This window comes from Ciona robusta, chromosome 10 (assembly GCF_009617815.1).
Source record: "Ciona robusta chromosome 10, ASM961781v2".
Lineage (NCBI taxonomy): Eukaryota > Metazoa > Chordata > Ascidiacea > Phlebobranchia > Cionidae > Ciona > Ciona robusta.
This window is the reverse complement of record NC_143244.1, coordinates 6,452,031-6,470,646: the sequence shown is the minus strand read 5'-3', so window position 1 is coordinate 6,470,646 and position 18,616 is coordinate 6,452,031. Positions and strand designations below refer to the sequence as shown.

At 37.6% G+C, this 18,616-nt stretch overlaps 3 protein-coding genes and 4 long non-coding RNA genes across 7 annotated transcripts; 3 read left to right on the top strand and 4 right to left on the bottom strand.

Annotated features, from left to right (window-relative positions):
• The first annotated feature begins 971 nt into the window (after positions 1–971).
• On the top strand, positions 972–3,211 carry LOC149730145 (uncharacterized). Its single transcript, XM_089886700.1, has 3 exons — positions 972–1,170; positions 1,700–1,884; positions 2,102–3,211. Exons 1-3 carry the CDS (start codon positions 1,115–1,117, stop codon positions 2,575–2,577), a joined length of 717 nt encoding a protein of 238 aa, XP_089742826.1. The 5' UTR covers positions 972–1,114; the 3' UTR covers positions 2,578–3,211.
• A 636-nt stretch (positions 3,212–3,847) lies between these two features.
• Positions 3,848–4,665, bottom strand: LOC149730144 (uncharacterized). Its single transcript, XR_016385846.1, has 4 exons — positions 4,542–4,665; positions 4,394–4,487; positions 4,142–4,210; positions 3,848–4,020 (listed from the first exon to the last, which is right to left on the bottom strand). It is a non-coding gene; the product is annotated as an uncharacterized LOC149730144 (long non-coding RNA).
• Positions 4,666–6,047: 1,382 nt separating this feature from the next.
• On the top strand, positions 6,048–8,439 carry LOC149730143 (L-2-hydroxyglutarate dehydrogenase, mitochondrial-like). Its single transcript, XM_089886697.1, has one exon. The coding sequence runs from the start codon at positions 6,148–6,150 to the stop codon at positions 7,483–7,485; it is 1,338 nt and encodes a 445-aa protein (XP_089742823.1). The 5' UTR covers positions 6,048–6,147; the 3' UTR covers positions 7,486–8,439.
• On the top strand, positions 8,428–11,081 carry LOC149730142 (spindle and centriole-associated protein 1-like). Its single transcript, XM_089886687.1, has one exon. It carries the CDS (start codon positions 8,460–8,462, stop codon positions 10,455–10,457), a length of 1,998 nt encoding a protein of 665 aa, XP_089742813.1. The 5' UTR covers positions 8,428–8,459; the 3' UTR covers positions 10,458–11,081.
• A 1,154-nt stretch (positions 11,082–12,235) lies between these two features.
• On the bottom strand, positions 12,236–14,310 carry LOC149730141 (uncharacterized). The gene is made up of 3 exons (XR_016385844.1): positions 14,269–14,310; positions 12,512–12,668; positions 12,236–12,351 (listed from the first exon to the last, which is right to left on the bottom strand). It is a non-coding gene; the product is annotated as an uncharacterized LOC149730141 (long non-coding RNA).
• A 1,523-nt stretch (positions 14,311–15,833) lies between these two features.
• On the bottom strand, positions 15,834–16,427 carry LOC149730140 (uncharacterized). The gene is made up of 2 exons (XR_016385843.1): positions 16,171–16,427; positions 15,834–16,015 (listed from the first exon to the last, which is right to left on the bottom strand). It is a non-coding gene; the product is annotated as an uncharacterized LOC149730140 (long non-coding RNA).
• A 665-nt stretch (positions 16,428–17,092) lies between these two features.
• LOC149730139 (uncharacterized) lies at positions 17,093–17,847 on the bottom strand. The gene is made up of 3 exons (XR_016385845.1): positions 17,721–17,847; positions 17,519–17,666; positions 17,093–17,205 (listed from the first exon to the last, which is right to left on the bottom strand). It is a non-coding gene; the product is annotated as an uncharacterized LOC149730139 (long non-coding RNA).
• Between the last annotated feature and the right edge of the window lie 769 nt (positions 17,848–18,616).

Sequence of the window (18,616 nt, the reverse complement as noted above, 5' to 3'; positions counted from 1 at the left end):
TGATTTCTACAACCTATATATAAACTAAAAACGAACGCATTTTTTATTTATTTATTTGAATACGGTTGCCAAGATAAAATTAATTGACACCACAAAAAAAAGGAATAGCAGCAAAACAGCAGCTGTATAAAAGCACGCTAATAATTGTGTCAAATAAAACCGTGACTGCTAAAACCCACATTATGGGTTTTGTGGTAACGATAACAAATAAATTATTTTATGTTATTCGAATTCGGGAATCAACATGTTTTTATTGTGATGTCATAATACGATCATTGTTTTAAAACACTATCATTGTCTTAATTCAAGAATACGCAGACAATGGTTTCCTTCGAGTATTTTTATTCGAAAACAACAAGTTTTTAAAAACTATGGCGTATTTAATGTCATTTGGCTGCATTTACACAAATTGTTGGCTGTTTGTGCTGAAATACAACATACAGAAAACAGAAAAGGTTTAAAACGATGGACCTTGAGTGAGGCAGTAATAGGTATATACAGGATCCAGCCTACTATAAAGTACAAGGTCGACAAGCGGGTAGAATGAGCATCGTAAACACTTTAGCTTGTTTTTCCTGCAATAAAACTATCAATATGAATAAGTAGTTGTTGTTAATTATCATGAAGTTGTTAGTATATCCTGAAACAAATTCTCATGGCATTAGATGCAGTTTGGCCACCGTTGAATTAGCACTCGCGTTTTAATTACCACATTTTCCCTTCTTTTTGCTTTCGCATTTCGTTTCTCCTTTCGTGTTTTTCAGCCTCGCTGTAGGTTCAACCGAGGCTGTTACGCAGCAAAATACTGGCAATTAAACAGTCACGTGATCGCCTAACGTATGCCGGCGGGCAAGTCTGACCAAATAGCTGTTGACGGTCATGAGTATTTTGCATGCTACGTGCAGGTAGTGTTGTGCCTCTCGGAGATTTGTGTTTTAGCCTCATAAAGACTACGTACGCCCTCGTTGAGTTAGGTTGTTGTGTTGTACAGTTACTATACCGCTCTATATCTGTTGCTTAGTATTTTTTTTAGATTATCGCTAATGCAAACATTGTTGTAGAGCAGAAAAGTTAATAGTCAAAAGTAGTCTAGATTTATTAAGTTTGAGTATTAATGATGATTGGAGACAAGAAACGAATTTCAATGTTAGAGCATGAACAGGACGATGGGTAGGTTATTAAATGTACAGACTTTGTGATAAATTTAACTCTAACACGTGTGATTGTGCTGTAACAGTTGTAACACAATATGTTTCGTTCTGGAAATTGTACATATAAACGCAGTTCTGATTGGATATTGTATATTTTTGAGTGTTACTTAAAATAATTTGTGTTGAACTTTAGTAAATGGCAATTAAACAGTTTGCCATCAAGTGACCTATTTAAATAACAGACTATTGGGGCTATTTGAGGCGAAATATATATAGTAGAGTGGGGGAAGATGGGACACCTTTTTATTCTACTTTCTCGTCGTATTTGGTAGTAAACGAAGAAAATTTAAAGAATAATAAAACTCGAATCTTCACGACTCCCATAGATCGGTGTCAGTTGTTTAAAACACGATCACAATATTTGGATGATATGTGTTAAAAATGTCCCATATTCCCCCACAGTACTATATCTTCTATACAATACGACTCGAGTATTTCGTAGCATTTAAAAATTTCGTTCATATTAAGTAATAGTTGTTTTAATACAGATACGCAGACGTTGACGAAAAGGAACTTCGAAAAAAGTTGAGAAATCGCGAATCTGCCCAGAGAGCTAGGGATCGACAAAAAGCTAGAATGCAATGGCTTGAGCATGAAGTGTCAATGTTACAAGTTAGAAATTTAACATTGACTCGCGAGAACAATTTGCTCAGAAACCTGCTGGCTATAGGAGGTATGTAGATATGTTTGTTACTGTATATAGGTGGGGTAAGATGGGATATATTTTTATTCCATTTTATTGGCTCGTTTGGTAGTACACACAGTATATATATACACAACTATGACCGTTTCAGGAAATACCAGATATTATGTCATAATGGTTACCATGTTACCCCACAGTACTACATACTTGTAAATTCTAAATTGTAAACCTGTAATTGATATTTCAGCGCAGAAAAAGGAACCCTGCGATGTAGTGACGTCATGTAACGATGCCGTGGCGTCATGTAACGACGGCGTGACGTCTGAGGCCGAGGATGACAGGTTAACGAACGAAACTCGAACTTCACCTAAGCGATCACACGAAGAGCCGGAAGCAATGTCAAAACGAAGTCGGTACGAAGTTTCGGAGAAGCAGGATCATCTTGACTTGAACGGCAGAAGGTCACTCTCGGATTCAGAGGTCGAGAAGCCGAACTTTGACGGGTCAGCATTGCTTACAAAAACCTCGGCCATGCTAGGACAAATTATTAATCCCCTGTTATGTGGTCGCCATTCATCATTCGATATTTTCAACCCGAGATTACAATTCAATCAACCCGATGATTCTACTACAGGGGTGGATGAAGAAACCAACCCGCCAGCTCTTATATATCCTTACCTACTTCCCACTTTCCCTCTAAGATCATGGCCGGTAAAACAATAACATTGTATAAAGTAATGTGGGGTAAAATGGGATACTTTTAGCACATAATATCCTTTATTTCCTGAGCATGTTATCAACAGTTAACAATGCTGTATACGGGTATATCGTTTTTTAGGTGTTCTTTGTTATTACCGATTGGGAAGATAACGTTGAATGAACATAAACCATCTTACCCCAACCTACAAAAGTGAGGCATCACATTGTGAAGGTTTATTTGTGTAAAGTATGAACTTTCACAAACAGACATTGATATCCGCAGTCAATTAGTCAGTAAATGGGTTTAATCGTCATGGTATAACTCAACACTTTGCACATTTACCGAAACATCGTTTTCATTTTAATTTCTTGCTTAAGTTGTTTGTCTGCATCGCACTGACGCACGAATCGGTAGGTGCACAAACAATCAACCTAAATCAGAGGCGATTTACGTCAACGGTTTGGGAGAAATTCGCATTGATGGTATGAACGTGACCTCCGTTTACAACCTGCAGTGTTGTGTTTTAATATGCGCTGCATATTTTTTGCTTTTGTACATTTTGTATTCTTACAGTTGATTATTAATTATGAGGGTATCATATACTGCCGCCTTACCTCTGTGAATTTGTGCCAATAACATGTTGTTTTGTTACTTTCATGATCTTGTGGTATTTGTTTCCCGTTTTGGGCCTCGGGCAAAATGTAGATTTCATCAACCTTTCACCACCTGCCTCACCAAATAAGCGCAAACGTTCAATTTGTGGCGGAGAAAAGACACAGAGATATCACAACTTGTCTGCGGTGGCATGCACGCCACTCGAAACGGAAATAATAGAGAGATATGCAGCATTATATTGTAGGGGCAGTTTCTCATTACGTTCGTAGCATGACTTGGGAAATTAGTAGAACATTTTAATACGAGTGCATTTGCATGTGTTCGTAAGCGGGCGTGAAATGTTTGTAATAGGACATTTACCTTATATAGTAGGATGGGGGAAGATGGGACACCTTTTCATTCTATTTTCTTGTACATTTTGGTAGCAAACAAAAAACATTTAAGGAATTTTAAAACCTTGTCCTCGCGACTTTCATAGACCATTGTTAATTGTTTAAAATACGATCAGGATATTTAGATATTATGTGCTAAAGGTGTCCCATCTTCCCCCACCCCACTATAACATGTAAGGTTGCTATACGCTAGAATAATTAAGTGACACTCATTAATGTGCTTTTACCCAAACAAAACTAACAGATAATAAGTTACCAAACCACGACGCATGAAACACACAACATGTAATTGTAAATGCATGCTGGTTTATTTTATTGACAACCAGTATTCTGCGTATATTGCACATTATGTTTATTGTTAATGAATATTAGAGTTTTCTCTTTAAATAAATGGTCATATTCTTGATTTCGCGGTCGTCGTTTTAATTTAATGCATTAGTTCATCCAACATTTCGTCAACTGAAAAATGATAAATCTTGCATTAACCCAAAGGATAAATACGAATTATTATTTTTTAATGTCTAAATATTTAAGTCAAGCATTAAAACGAAGCCTAACCAAGCGGTAAAGAATTGATTACCTCTTTGCACTGCGTGGTCCCAACGTGCTGAATCTTTTATTTCATCTCTGCTCATCATAGATGTATCCGCTTTGATTAACAAGTTTGAGTTTTGTAGTATGAGGTAAAATGTATTTTATCAATTAACAACGCCAGTTTACAGTCGCGTGGCTACAGTTATAAAATGTTGTAAATATGTTTGTTTACTTCCAAACGAGAGAATAAAATACAATGAACCATCTTAACCCACCCCACTATGTATGAACCACTTACCATTTTGCTGTTGGTCAAATCTGCGACAATGTACAGTATCAGTGAGGACAAGGAGTCCGACGACAAGCAAGAGGAGAAGTCCTGACTTGTTCATCTGCAGAAACAAATATTAGTCACAAAACACAAGTAAATCAAACCAACCACTCACTTTGTTGCCTTCTGAATGAGGAGATAATTTCGTACCAGAACTCGCCGCTTTTTATTTCGTTAAACGCGTAAGTGGTGTTATGGTTATTAAACGCTAAAATGCTTCGATTTAAAAAGAAATAGTTCTGTTGTTCCGCGAAGTCTGAGATGTTTTCGAAGTTTTGATAGAGCAATTGTTCCCGGCATTAAAGTGACTGTCATTAAAGGCTTAATTTGCAAACTCCCATAAGTTTATGTTGTTTTTTACACTTAATTACTACAAAGCACTTACTTTTTATGTAACCTTTGTTTCTCTGGTGCCGATTAATCCAAAATACATCAAAATAACTTTTAGGTGCTCTGTGGCATTGTCTTCAAAAACGCATTAAAATAACGCATGAAAGAAACAGGAAGTAGCCAAGTACAACATATATCTCCCCTAAGCAGTATATAGGCTAATAACGACTGTAATTGCAATGTAGTTAGTCAGATAAAACATCACGGAAAGGTAAAATCAAAACCACACAAAAGTTCACGCTCGTTTAAAGATTTTTTTAATAATTTTACTATATAGGCCTAATTTATTGGAATATTTTGGTTTTCACATTGCACATACCATATAGAATAGTAAAAATAGGCTACTCTCGTTTGGAAACAACCCTTTAGTTGCATAGCTTTGGATTAACGCAGCGTTGTAAAGTAACTACCGAAACTGCGAAAATATTAAACTCATATCCAAAAAACGCACTTCTTCTGTTACAACCAATGTCAATGTTTTCGATATTGATTGACACTCAGCGACTACATCACGGGAAGTTATTAAATTAAAGCCAGACATCACGTGATCGTTTCAGTGAAAAATGGATAGATGAACAAAGAAATTTTGATCAAGGGCTGGTACAATAAGATAGTTTGATCAAGGGCTGGTACGTCTTTTAGGTTATGTAAATGTAACGTTAAGTTAACAAATACCGATTTTATACACATGTTCGTTTTTTTTCACCAACCTCCTGTAACTTTTCCTTATATTCCTTTTCGTGGTAATTATTGTTTGATTGATAAATGGAGTAAAACCTGGGGCCGTGTCTAATGCCGCTTAGATCGGTTGTGAATAGTAATAAACAACCTGCATGCATGTGTTGTGGTATTAAACAGCAAGCTGGTTTGGTATGCACGCGAAATAGTAACGATTTTGCGCTGCTTTCGGCATGATTCAAAACTCCTCCTTTTTTAAGCGTCAGAGAGGCCAGAAACAGGACAGTAGGCGACCTGACGGAAACTCGTCCGTTCTACTGTTTTCGTCTGCAATGTGATTTCGCTATTCGTCATGTAACGTTGTCTTAACAGCCATAAGATGTTAAGGCGAAACGTACTGTAGAGTTTAACCAGTCTAATTCTCGCCCCTTAACACATACCAAAAAAACATACCAAAAAAGTGTTTAATATATAGCCTCCCTTAATATTTTGCTTTTATAATTCAGCTCTCTTGTTAATTTATTTCTGGTAGTTATCGTCACGCTTCAATCATTTTGGAAATTACTGTTTTAAAAAATTGAATTTCTGGTTTAACCGGTTGTACGTTGTAGTTGCTTTTTATTTCTTGTGTTGTCTGTTTTTATGCAAAAAATATGAACAAGATAATGTTGTGCGGAAGAAGTAGTTTTGCCTTGAAACATTTGCAAGGTTTTAAATTGTCTACGGTTTGTTCGAACCGTAAATTTACCGCCGCAATTCAAGATACTTACGACGTTACCATTGTGGGGGGTGGTATTGTTGGATTAGCTACTGCAAGAGAGCTTTTGCTTCGTCACCCCGGAGTTAAATACGCCGTTGTTGAAAAAGAAAACGAAGTAAGTTTGCACCAGAGTGGACACAACAGTGGTGTAATTCACGCTGGGATATATTACACCCCTGGCAGTCTGAAGGCCAAACTATGCGTTGAAGGTTTGGAACTCATGTATAAATATTGCGACGAGAAAAACATTCCGTACAAAAAAGTTGGTAAACTTATTGTAGCAGTTGAAGAAGAAGAAATTCCCAGACTTGATAACATTTACAAGAGAGCATTGCAGAATGGTTGCACTGTTACTATGTTGGATAAACATGAAATAAAAGACGTCGAGCCACATTGTAAAGGTTTAAAAGCGATTCATTCCCCGAAAACTGGGATAGTTGATTTTGCTGTCGTCGCACGATCGTATGGAAAACAGTTTGCAGAAGGAGGTGGGACAATTCGAACAAATTTTGAAGTTTCCAATTTTAAGAAAAGTTCAAAGTTGGACTCTGGTGTTTTAATCCAAGGTAAAGACCCAAACCAACAAATTCATTCAAAGTATGTGATTGTTTGTGGGGGATTATATGCTGACAGACTTGCAGCTAAATCTGGCTGTGAAATTCTCCCTAAAATCGTCCCATTTCGTGGCGACTACCTTGTTCTTAAGGAAAGCAAAAGAGATTTAGTCCGGGGGAATATTTATCCAGTCCCTGACCCTAGGTTTCCCTTCCTTGGTGTTCATTATACACCACGAATGGACGGCAGCGTTTGGCTCGGCCCCAACGCTGTTCTTGCATTTAAGCGAGAAGGCTACAAATTCTTTGATTTTAATTTCAAAGACCTTTCTGAAGCGCTATTGTTCTCTGGTCTTCAAAAACTTGTGTTCCGAAACTTTTCGGCAGGAGTCAACGAACTATACAGGGTAGCAAATATGAATGCTCAAGTCAAACTCCTACAGAGGTTTATCCCTGAGTTAAAAAAGGAGGATGTCGTCAAAGGACCTTCAGGCGTTCGTGCACAAGCCCTTGATGATAAAGGAAACTTGGTGGATGATTTTGTGTTCGACAGCGGTAAGGGAGAACTGAGTACAAACATGCTCCATGTTCGTAACGCTCCTTCACCTGCTGCTACCTCATCACTTGCAATTGCAAAAATGATTGCTGATGAAGTGGAAACAAAATATCAGTTTTAACAAATGAAATATTTTGTGTGTCATTCAAATCATAGGCGCCAAACTTTTTAAAATGCAAGGGAGGCAGTGACAGTTAAACCACATTTCTTTGAAACAAATCTAACTTATTGATTCTAATGTTTACCGATTAATGCAGTGCAGATAATTCCTGAGCGTTCCGACCCTGCCACCCTAGGTTTGGTGCTTATGCCTTAGATTTCCATGCACTTATTTTAATTAAATTTTATTCTTTAATAAGATTTTAAAACATTGCTATACTAATTTACATCACAGTTTTTTAATATGGTAGCCACTAAACCATTGCAATTGTTTTAGTGTTAATCCCCGAGTGCAATGTTTTATTTTATTGCCTACATTAGTTTGTTTTACAATGAAATATTTGAATTATTGTTAAAACAAATTAATAAAGTTAGCATACTAGATTGTTTTTGTGCTGATGATCTGCATCATGTTTCAGTCAAACTAAAAATTGTTCGATACATTAATCTGCAAACCTCATGCGGTCATGCACTGTAGGTTATTTTATATACCATTTTGTTGAATGCTATCAGTTGCAATGAAAATGTAGTGTTACATTTGTACAAGCAAAACTAAAACTCAAGTGGTTACTGGTTATTGTTATAAATTGTGTTTATCATATGATGAAATGTGTTATATAGTTTGTGCCATGATCATTCATGTAAAATTTTTAACTTTTTTTTTGCACTGCATGATTATTGGTTTGTTGCTTTAAATTTATCTTGCTGTAAACGAGGTGAAAACAATGTTTTGATGGTTTTTAATGATGAACTTTCAAAGTTAGATATGTAGGTTATAAGCGGGCACGGGATGTTTGAAACAGAACACCCGTGTGTCATAACAGTTGTCATTGCCATTTAAGAATAAACAATTTACTTTTATTGAATAAGTGGTGCTTGTGTGAATTTGGTTTAATAATTATTATTATAATTGCAGCATCAATTAAGTTGATCAAGATGTTTCATCGTAGTAGGTTTGGTAAAAAATCTTCCCTGCCAATGAGAAAACATAAAAAGAATAATTCGTTGAACCGACCAGATTGGGATGGAACGGTTAATGATCTCACTGTTCACGCTGCAAGTCCACAAGATATTTTGCGGAATCAAATAAAGCGAAAATCGAAAAATGCAGATGCTGCAAGGAGAGAGCTTCGTGCCAGAAAAAGAGGAATCCCTGTTGATCTGATGTTGACTCCTGGACAGATGAAGCTGGAAATGCGGAAGTTGGCGATTCTCCGGGATGTTCTTTATGATCACAATGATTTATCCGAAGTTTTACGAAGGACAGATGAAACAATGTCCTCTGTAAAGGATATTTTCCAAGACTCCTCAACATGCAAGTCTGGCAATCTGAACATGACAGTAATGCCAGGTCAGGAACCTAATCGAGGGTTTATTAGCGAAAACCAGACTCTGAATGAGACTAATGATAGTGTGGACGAATACGAAGCAGATTCTGATCGTTATTTGCATTTACTTGGAGATTCAAGTAATCAGGCACCTAGCAAACTACCTGAAGACCTCCTGCATACCCCACAGAATAATAAAAACTTTCCAAATAAAGAATATTCTGCTTTGAATGGCACGCAAGAAGTTAAACGAACGTTGTCAAGAACCAACTGTGATCAAGTATCTCATGAAAAATCAAACATCACAGACAATATTTCACGCATTTCGAAAGATGCTTCTATTTTGCAGGGAAAATTAAATGCTTCTTCTGCGATGATTCAACCAAAATATGATGATTTAAAGTCAGCCATGCAAAATGTCGCCACAAATATTTCTTCTTTTGAAGAGAAGAGTGGACGACAGGTCCAGAAGATGCAGGTATCAGATGGTTTAGGAGGCTTCACGGCATCCCTGCTCGATGCTGTTACTCGACTCACAAGTTATGTGGGTGAAGGTGAAATGAAAGTTAACAAAGTCGAGCAAACAGTTGTTGAATTAGAAGATAAATTAGCGCACCAGACAGCAGTCAATGACGCGTTGACACTCGAGTTAATGAATGTGGTTGAACAAATGAAACAACAAAAGTCAGTCGTTGATGAAATGAAGATGGTCGTTCTGCAATTAAACAATAAAAATGAAGAAACTTTAAAAGATAACGAAACATTGAAACATCAGGTTGCAGCTTTAAACAATAGAGTGGAAAAACTGGAAGAGAAATGTGAACCAGTTGCTCAAGATGAAGTAAATGACATTGAATTTGTTGCGCTTGGTGGTGAAACAAATAAAACTGATGATTCAGGTTTAAAGTCTGACATGACAGCTTTACTTACTGCTTTGAAATCACAGAACGCTAAGTCAGCCGTTCCAACCAGCGAAGCAAGTAAAACAACTTCTCATTTCAAACCATATTTGTTGGAAACGGAAACTACAGAAGAAGCTTCTCATACAATTGCATCCGTGCAAAGCCACTTAAAGCATCTCCAACTACAACACCAACAAGCACAACAGAGGATGAATGAGTTGACGCAACATATACAACCAACAACCCCCAATATAGTGCATCAACCTGCAACTTTTACACAACCTACTGCAGTGCATCAACCTGCAACTTTTACACAACCCACTGCAGTGCATCAACCTGCAACTTTTACACAACCCACAAATTATCCACTAATACAACCAAGATCAAACTCTCCTCCGTGCAAAGACACCAAACCCAACCCCCAGCCCTCCCATGGTGTGCAGTATAACCTTGACTTCTTGCAAAGTGACAACGACAGCAGTGATCTATTGGAAGGTGATGACAGTAGCTCAATTTCAATTTCAAGCGCAAGTCTCATGTCCCCTCAAGTTACACAACACCAGAACAAAGAAATATTGACAGGAATAAAGAAAACTCAAGCAAGCCTTGAGGACAGGATATCTGAGTTAAACAAGCAACACGCCGAGGCTCAAAGTAGATTGCAGAGGTTGGTTGCAAGAAGAAGGGGGGAGACAAGGTCATAACAACGGCACTGGTTCGTATAGGCCCAAACTTGCGCTGGCGCCTGGCGGGTTAGTTTTGTTTTACAGGAGTAGGTCTGACTATCCCTGCCTCCCCTGTGTTTTAAAAAGTTTCTCCCAATGCAAGAAGCACAAAACTTGGGCTGGCAGCATGGAGAAGCCTACCCTAAAATTAGTAAACATTGAAACCAATAAGTTGAATTTGTTATGCCTAAATGCGCATCTAACTATTCTTGTCTTTCCTGCATTTTAAGAAGTTGGCACACATGCTGCTACTAAAGACTATATATTGTAGTAGGTAAAAATTAATTCCATTTTAATTGTAGCGTGCTGCTATTATATTCAAACTTAATTATAGTAGGGTGGGGGAAGACGGGACACCTTTTCGTTTAGTTTTCTCCTTTCATTTGGTAGTAAACAAAGAACATTCAATGAATTATAAAACCGTATCTTTACGACTTCCACAGACCGTTGTTAATTGTTTAAAACACGATCAGGCTATTTGGATATTATGTGTTAAAGGTGTCCCATCTTCCCTCACTCTACTATATCTACTATGTTTATGTTTTTGTTCACTAGCTTTCGGCCATTGTTTTTATATTACAATAGATTAGATATTTCACTTGATATCTGGTTTTGATTTAATAATTTCCCGTGCGGAGCAACTGCGTATGATACGTCGATATTATAACAGCATAGATAGCGCATGTCGATAATCAAGAACGACTATATATGAGGCTACACACTAAACAGAAACAAGAAATCTAAAAATGCGTGATAATTTTTATTATTTGTAAGCAACATTAAAGACGTAAAGTTTCCCCAAGAAGCAATAGATGTTAAGAAGAAATTTTCTTTATTAACGTAAATCAATACATGAGTATGTGGCAAGTAGATGAATGAACGGATGTAACTTACTTTATTCCCGCGTGGCCGGAAAACGACAGTCGTTATAACACGGGCCAAGGACATATTTCTGTCCACAGCAATAGCAGCAGCAACAGGTTTTGTGTGGTAAAATTCTTTTATCCTATTTTTCTTTACTAGAATAAAGCGAGTGAATATGCGACAACTTATGCGCATAATATATAGTAGGGTGGGGGAAGATGGGACACCTTTAGCACAAAATATCCAGATATCATGATCGTGTTTTAAATAATTAACAACGGTCTGTAAGAGTCATAAAGACATAGTTTCATATTTCTTTAAATGTTCTTTGATTACTACTAAATGGGACCAGAAAATAGAGTTATAAAGTGTCCCATCTCCCCCCGTCCTACTGTATATATATACCTTTTTTGCATGGTCACTTTTATGCTTTTATGCGCGTAAGTACTCGCAAAAGCGAAGTTAACACGCATAACATCATAAGCTTGTTCCTGGTGTAGGAAGTTGGTTGTTACTCGCAATATGCGAGTAAAGAAAAGTATGGTGGAAGTACAGCTTCACTTTTAGGAGCCTAAACTTTTTCGGGTATTATTTTTAAAGTTTTTAGTTGGTAATAGCCCCATAAAGTGTCAGAACTTCTTTTATAAACTAGATTTAACAATATTGCGCTAAAATAAGCTAACTTAATGTTGATACGCGCATAAACCACTGACAATGCAAATTAACGCGGCAAGCGAGTTATCATAATGACTAGTTAATGCGGGACGCTATTCACATTACCTTTTACCATTCAAAAAGGGTATGTTACCATATGCTAGAAAGGTAATAGAGTGGCTGCCGTGATCAAGAACAACTATATATGAGGCTACACACATAAACAAAATCAAGAAATATTAAAATGCATGATGGTTTATTATTGTTTGCAACCAACATTAGGCATTTTAGATCATCTAATCGTCCAACATGTTTTCCAAATTGACATCTCTTAACTTGCTCAACAAGACTTGGACTGAAACACATTAAATGTCGCATTTTATGCATAAGCCGGTACAATAGACGTGCCTTCCAAAGTATATTAGACCAGCATAGGTGCAACTTTTTAAAAGTTTAAAATAAACTCTTCTTACATTATATGTAACCATAGAAAGTTAACGAATACTAATTCCTACTTTTTTTCTGTTGGTTCCACCCTCCCCATCGGCGACGCGTCTCTGGTGGTGGTGAAGGTATTGGGTCACTCCAGGGCCCACTTGACACGGCAGCATTTGCAGTTTCTATATGGACGAGGAGTCCGATGACAAGCAAGAGGAGTGCTGACTTGTTCATCTGCAGAAACAAATATTAGTCACAAAACACAAGTAAAACCAACCAACCACTCACTTTGTTGCCTTCTGAATGAGGAGATGATTTCGTACCAGAACTCGCCGCTTTTTATTTCGTTAAACGCGTAAGTGGTGTTGGTTATTAAACGCTAAAACGCTTCGATTTAAGAAGAAGTAGTTCTGTTGTTCCGCGAAGTCTGAGATGTTTTCGTATAAGAACTCGCCGCCTTTTATTACAGACGAAGTGGTTATCAAACGCGTAAACATGTTTCTTGATAAAGCCCTTTATTTTACTTTTATACCGATTTCACTGAAACGATTATGTGAAGTTTATTTGATTTAATAACTTATAACGACTGTCGCCAGGGACAAATGGTTGATGGTCTTAATGGCAATTCCACTGCGGAGGATTATTATTAGAATATATATATATATATATATATATATATATATATATATGGTAGCGTAATATAAGTATACCTGTCTGAGCGAAATTCTTATAATATGATACCTCTATAGAGGGCGCCATGTGTGATACTGTTTAAGGTTTCTATAGAAAACTTCTCTTTATTATTTTTCGTACAACATTACAGTATATATATTTGTTTTCGCATTCTGTCTTTAGTTTTAATTTGTTGTAACAGTTTCGTTTTATGCTAATTTCTATTCTGTATGGGTGAGGTTCGTGAGGACCTGGGATTTAGGCCAGATTTGGCCCATTACCCCAACACCCCTGTACGTCCGGAAGTGATGTGCTCGCGGTAGTGAAGTTTTTTCTTCATGTTCCGACTCTAGTGTTCCGGCCAAGTCCCGTTTTCTGTCCCGATTCTTGACCCGTAGGACTCCACCTGCGGACTATTTCTGCGAACTCGTTCTCCGTTCCATACAATATATAGGGTAATAAATCGGCTGTCGTGAACAAAAACAACTATATATAAGGCTACACATAAACAAACAAAATCAAGAAACATTAAAATGCATGATGGTTTATTATTGTTTGCAACCAACATTAGGCATTTTAGATCATCTAATTGTCCAATATCATTTCCAGATCGCTTAACTCGTCCACTAAGTCTGGGACTGAAACACATTAAATGTATTAAATGTCGCGGTATATACGTAAGCCGATGTCGTAGAAATCTGGTTCCCCTAGAAAACTGGTTCCCACAGGTTACTTAACTTATTTTATGAGGAGTCTAGAACTCGGGTTCCAACTAAAAATAACAGTTGTTGGGTGCTACATATTTTGTACATTTCTTTTTTAATATTTATCTTCTTAATAAAAAATGATATAATACTGTATTTTAACTTATATTATACATTATGACGTATGACCAGTGACCTACTGACCATTTCTTACATTTAATGTAACCATAGAAAGTTAACAAATAATAATTCCTACCATTCTGCTGTTGGTTCCACCCTCCCCATCGGCGACGCGTCTCTGGTGGTGGTGTAGGGCTGGCTCTCCAGAATCCATGTACCACGGCAGTTTCCATAGAGACAAGGAGTCCGATGACAAGCAAGAGGAGAAGCGCTGACTTATTCATCTGCAGAAACAAATATTAGTCACAAAACACAAGTAAATCAAACCAACCACTCACTTTGTTGCCTTCTGAATGAAGAGATGATTTCTTACCAGAACGCACCGCCTTTTATTACGAGCGTGGTGGTTATCAAACGCGTAAGCATTTTTCTTGAAAAAAGCTCTTTTTTTATCTCTACCGATTTCACTGAAACGATCACGTGAAGTTTCTTTGATTTAATAACTTCCCTTGATGTTTCTAAGTAACCCTTCGACACCACAGAATGTTAAACCGAAATATTGCCTTGGTGATTTTTCACTTCGTATAACTTAGACAACTGCGTGGATGTTAAAACAGCATTGATAGCGTATACGTCGTAGGTCGATAACCAAAAACAAATGTAGGCTATATGAGGCTACACACACAAGCAAAATCTAGAAACAATAAAATGCATGATGGTTTATTAATATCTGCAACCAACGTTTATTAGAGTCCGGGGTGAATAGACGCGTGCTGTGTACATGCTTTGTATGAATGATAATTTAACAGCATGTACCTAATATCAACAAATTTATAAAAAAAATCAAATATTGATCTTGGGTTAGAAGACCGATAAAGGCGTTCTAATGCTGTTACATGCAGGCCTGTGACATGCTGCTACACTTGTTTCCTCGATCGTGAACCGTCATAACAAGGATAAGATACCGGTGCTGGAACGACTGTCGTTGCCCTGTCACGCAGCAACAATAATGATTGACAGTCTTTTATGGTAAAAAGGATTTCAATTTCCGAACTCCGGTAAACGCTGTACGTGGTAACTTGTAAACAGGCACGCGTTTTGTGATACAAGACACCCATGTTATAACGACTGTTGCTGCCCTGACACGCAGAGACAAATTATTGACAGTCTTTCACTGTAATAAGGATTTCAACTCCCGAACTCCGGTAGACGCTGTACGTGGTAACTTGTAAGCAGGCACGACGTGTATGTAACAGAACAGCCGTGTCAAGGACTGTCGTTGCTCCGCCAGGCGAATACAATTTTTTTCTTTCAATTTTTATTTTCTACTTTACAAAATTACACCCATAGTAATCTATTTCAGTTTAAGTTATTAAATCAAAATCAGACATCAAGTGATCGTTTCAATAAAATCAGTAAAAATGAACAAAGTTGGTTTGACGTTGCTGATGCTACAAGAGTGCGGCCTGCTAAATAAGCTGCTTACGAGACACGATGCTGCTCCCACTGAGGGCGTGTGTGTCCCTTGCAAAGCACTTTAATCGATAATATTCATCAGGTTATTAATGTGGTAACTCGTGGGTCATCGTCAAAATCCGTAGAGCGATTTGTTTCTTTTGACTTTGTTCGACATGGGTCAAGCATCCATGTTGTAAATAATATGGTAGCCCTGTCGCGCAGCAAGGATATAATAGTTATGTCTTTATTGCAATTCCAACTTCTAAATTCCAGTATATGAGCTGTACGTGGTAACTTGTAAGTGAGCGCGAGTTATGAAAAAAAGGCACCCGTGTTATAATGTATATCGTTGCCCATCCGCGCAAGGACAAATATTTGACTACAATAATGACTTTAACTTCTAGACTTATCAGATGTAGGCTGCGTGGTAGCTAGTAATAAAGCGGCTGTCGTGAACTAGAACAACTGTATATGAAGCTACACACATAAACAAAATCAAGAAATATTAAAATGCATGATCGTTTATTAGTGCTTGCAATCAATATTAGGAAGTTTAGTTCGTCTAATCGCCCAACATGTTTTCCAAATTGACATCTTCTTCTTCTAACTCGCTCAACAAGTCTTGGACTGAAACACAATAAATATCGCGTTATATGCACAAGCCGGTATACATGAACTTGCCTTCGTATAAGACCAGCATAGGTGCAACTTTTTAAAAGTTTAAAATAAACTCTTCTTACATTATATGTAACCATAGAAAGTTAACGAATACTAATTCCTACTTTTTTTCTGTTGGTTCCACCCTCCCCATCGGCGACGCGTCTCTGGTGGTGGTGAAGGTATTGGGTCACTCCAGGGCCCACTTGACACGGCAGCATTTGCAGTTTCTATAGAGACGAGGAGTCCGATGACAAACAAGAGGAGTGCTGACTTGTTCATCTGCAGAAACAATTATTAGTCACAAAACACAAGTAAAACCAACCAACCACTCACTTTTTTGCCTTCTGAATGAGGAGATGATTTCGTACCAGAACTCGCCGCTTTTTATTTCGTTAAACGCGTAAGTGGTGTTGGTTATTAAACGATTTCTTTGATTTAATAACTTATAACGACTGTCGCTACCCTGACACGCAGGGACAAATGGTCGATGGTCTTAATGCCAATTCCACTGCGGAGGATTATTATTAGAATATATATATGGTAGCGTATTATAAGTATACCTGCGTCTGAGCGCAATTCTTATCATGTGAAACCTCTATAGAGGGCGCCATGTGTGATACTGTTTAAGGTTTCTATAGAAAACTTCTCTTTATTATTTTTCGTACAACATTACAGTATATATATTTGTTTTCGCATTCTGTCTTTAGTTTTAATTTGTTGTAACAGTTTCGTTTTATGCCGGTTTCTATTCTGTATGGGTGAGGACCTGGGATTTAGGGCAGATTAGGCCCATTACCCCAACACCCTTGTACGTCCGGAAGTGATGTGTTCGCGGTAGTGAAGTTTTTTCTTCATGTTCCGACTCTAGTGTTCCGGCCAAGCCCCGTTTTCTGTCCCGATTCTTGACCCGTAGGACTTCACCTGCGGACTAATTCTGCGAACTCGTTCTCCGTTCCATACAATATATAGGGTAATAAATCGGCTGTCGTGAACAAGAACAACTGTAATATGAGGCTACACATAAACAAACAAAATCAAGAAACATTAAAATGCATGATGGTTTATTATTGTTTGCAACCAACATTAGGCATTTTAGATCATCTAATTGTCCAACATCTTTTCCAGATCGCCTAACTCGTCCACCAGCAAGTCTTGGACTGAAACACATTAAATGTCGCGTTATATACGTAAGCCGGTGTCGTAGAAATCTGGTTCCCCTAGAAAACTGGTTCCCACAGGTTACTTAACTTATTTTATGAGGAGTCTAGAACTCGGGTTCCAACTAAAAATAACAGTTGTTGGGTGCTACATATTTTGTACATTTCTTTTTTAATATTTATCTTCTTAATAAAAAATGATATAATACTGTATTTTAACTTATATTATACATTATGACGTATGACCAGTGACCTACTGACCATTTCTTACATTATATGTAACCATAGAAAGTTAACAAATAATAATTCCTACCATTCTGCTGTTGGTTCCACCCTCCCCATCGGCGACGCGTATCTGGTGGTGGTGTAGGGCTGGCTCTCCAGAATCCATGTACCACGGCAGTTTCCATAGAGACAAGGAGTCCGATGACAAGCAAGAGGAGAAGCGCTGACTTATTCATCTGCAGAAACAAATATTAGTCACAAAACACAAGTAAATCAAACCAACCACTCACTTTGTTGCCTTCTGAATGAAGAGATGATTTCTTACCAGAACGCACCGCCTTTTATTACGAGCGTGGTGGTTATCAAACGCGTAAGCATTTTTCTTGAAAAAAGCTCTTTTTTTATCTCTACCGATTTCACTGAAACGATCACGTGAAGTTTCTTTGATTTAATAACTTCCCTTGATGTTTCTAAGTAACCCTTCGACACCACAGAATGTTAAACCGAAATATTGCCTTGGTGATTTTCCACTTCGTATAACTTAGACAACTGCGTGGATGTTAAAACAGCATTGATAGCGTATACGTCGTAGGTCGATAACCAAAAACAAATGTAGGCTATATGAGGCTACACACACAAGCAAAATCTAGAAACAATAAAATGCATGATGGTTTATTAATATCTGCAACCAACGTTCATTAGAGTCCGGGGTGAATAGACGCGTGCTGTGTACATGCTTTGTATGAATGATAATTTAACAGCATGTACCTAATATCAACAAATTTATAAAAAAATTAAATATTGATCTTGGGTTAGAAGGCCGATAAAGGCGTTCTAATGCTGTTACATGCAGGCCTGTGACATGCTGCTACACTTGTTTCCTCGATCGTGAACCGTCATAACAAGGATAAGATACCGGTGCTGGAACGACTGTCGTTGCCCTGTCACGCAGCAACAATAATGATTGACAGTCTTTTATGGTAAAAAGGATTTTAATTTCCGAACTCCGGTAAACGCTGTACGTGGTAACTTGTAAACAGGCACGCGTTTTGTGATACAAGACACCCATGTTATAACGACTGTTGCTGCCCTGACACGCAGAGACAAATTATTGACGGTCTTTCATGGTAAAAAGGATTTCAATTTCCGAACTCCGGTAGACGCTGTACGTGGTAACTTGTAAACA

Bases quoted from the DNA above. Each gene is read 5' to 3' on its own strand.
- LOC149730143 (XM_089886697.1), top strand. From the start codon at position 6,148: ATGAACAAGATAATGTTGTGCGGAAGAAGTAGTTTTGCCTTGAAACAT.
- LOC149730145 (XM_089886700.1), top strand. From the start codon at position 1,115: ATGATGATTGGAGACAAGAAACGAATTTCAATGTTAGAGCATGAACAG. The intron at 1,171-1,699 runs GTAGGTTATTAA...GTTTTAATACAG, and splicing joins GAGCATGAACAGGACGATGG to ATACGCAGACGTTGACGAAA. The intron at 1,885-2,101 runs GTATGTAGATAT...TTGATATTTCAG, and splicing joins AAACCTGCTGGCTATAGGAG to CGCAGAAAAAGGAACCCTGC.
- LOC149730142 (XM_089886687.1), top strand. From the start codon at position 8,460: ATGTTTCATCGTAGTAGGTTTGGTAAAAAATCTTCCCTGCCAATGAGA.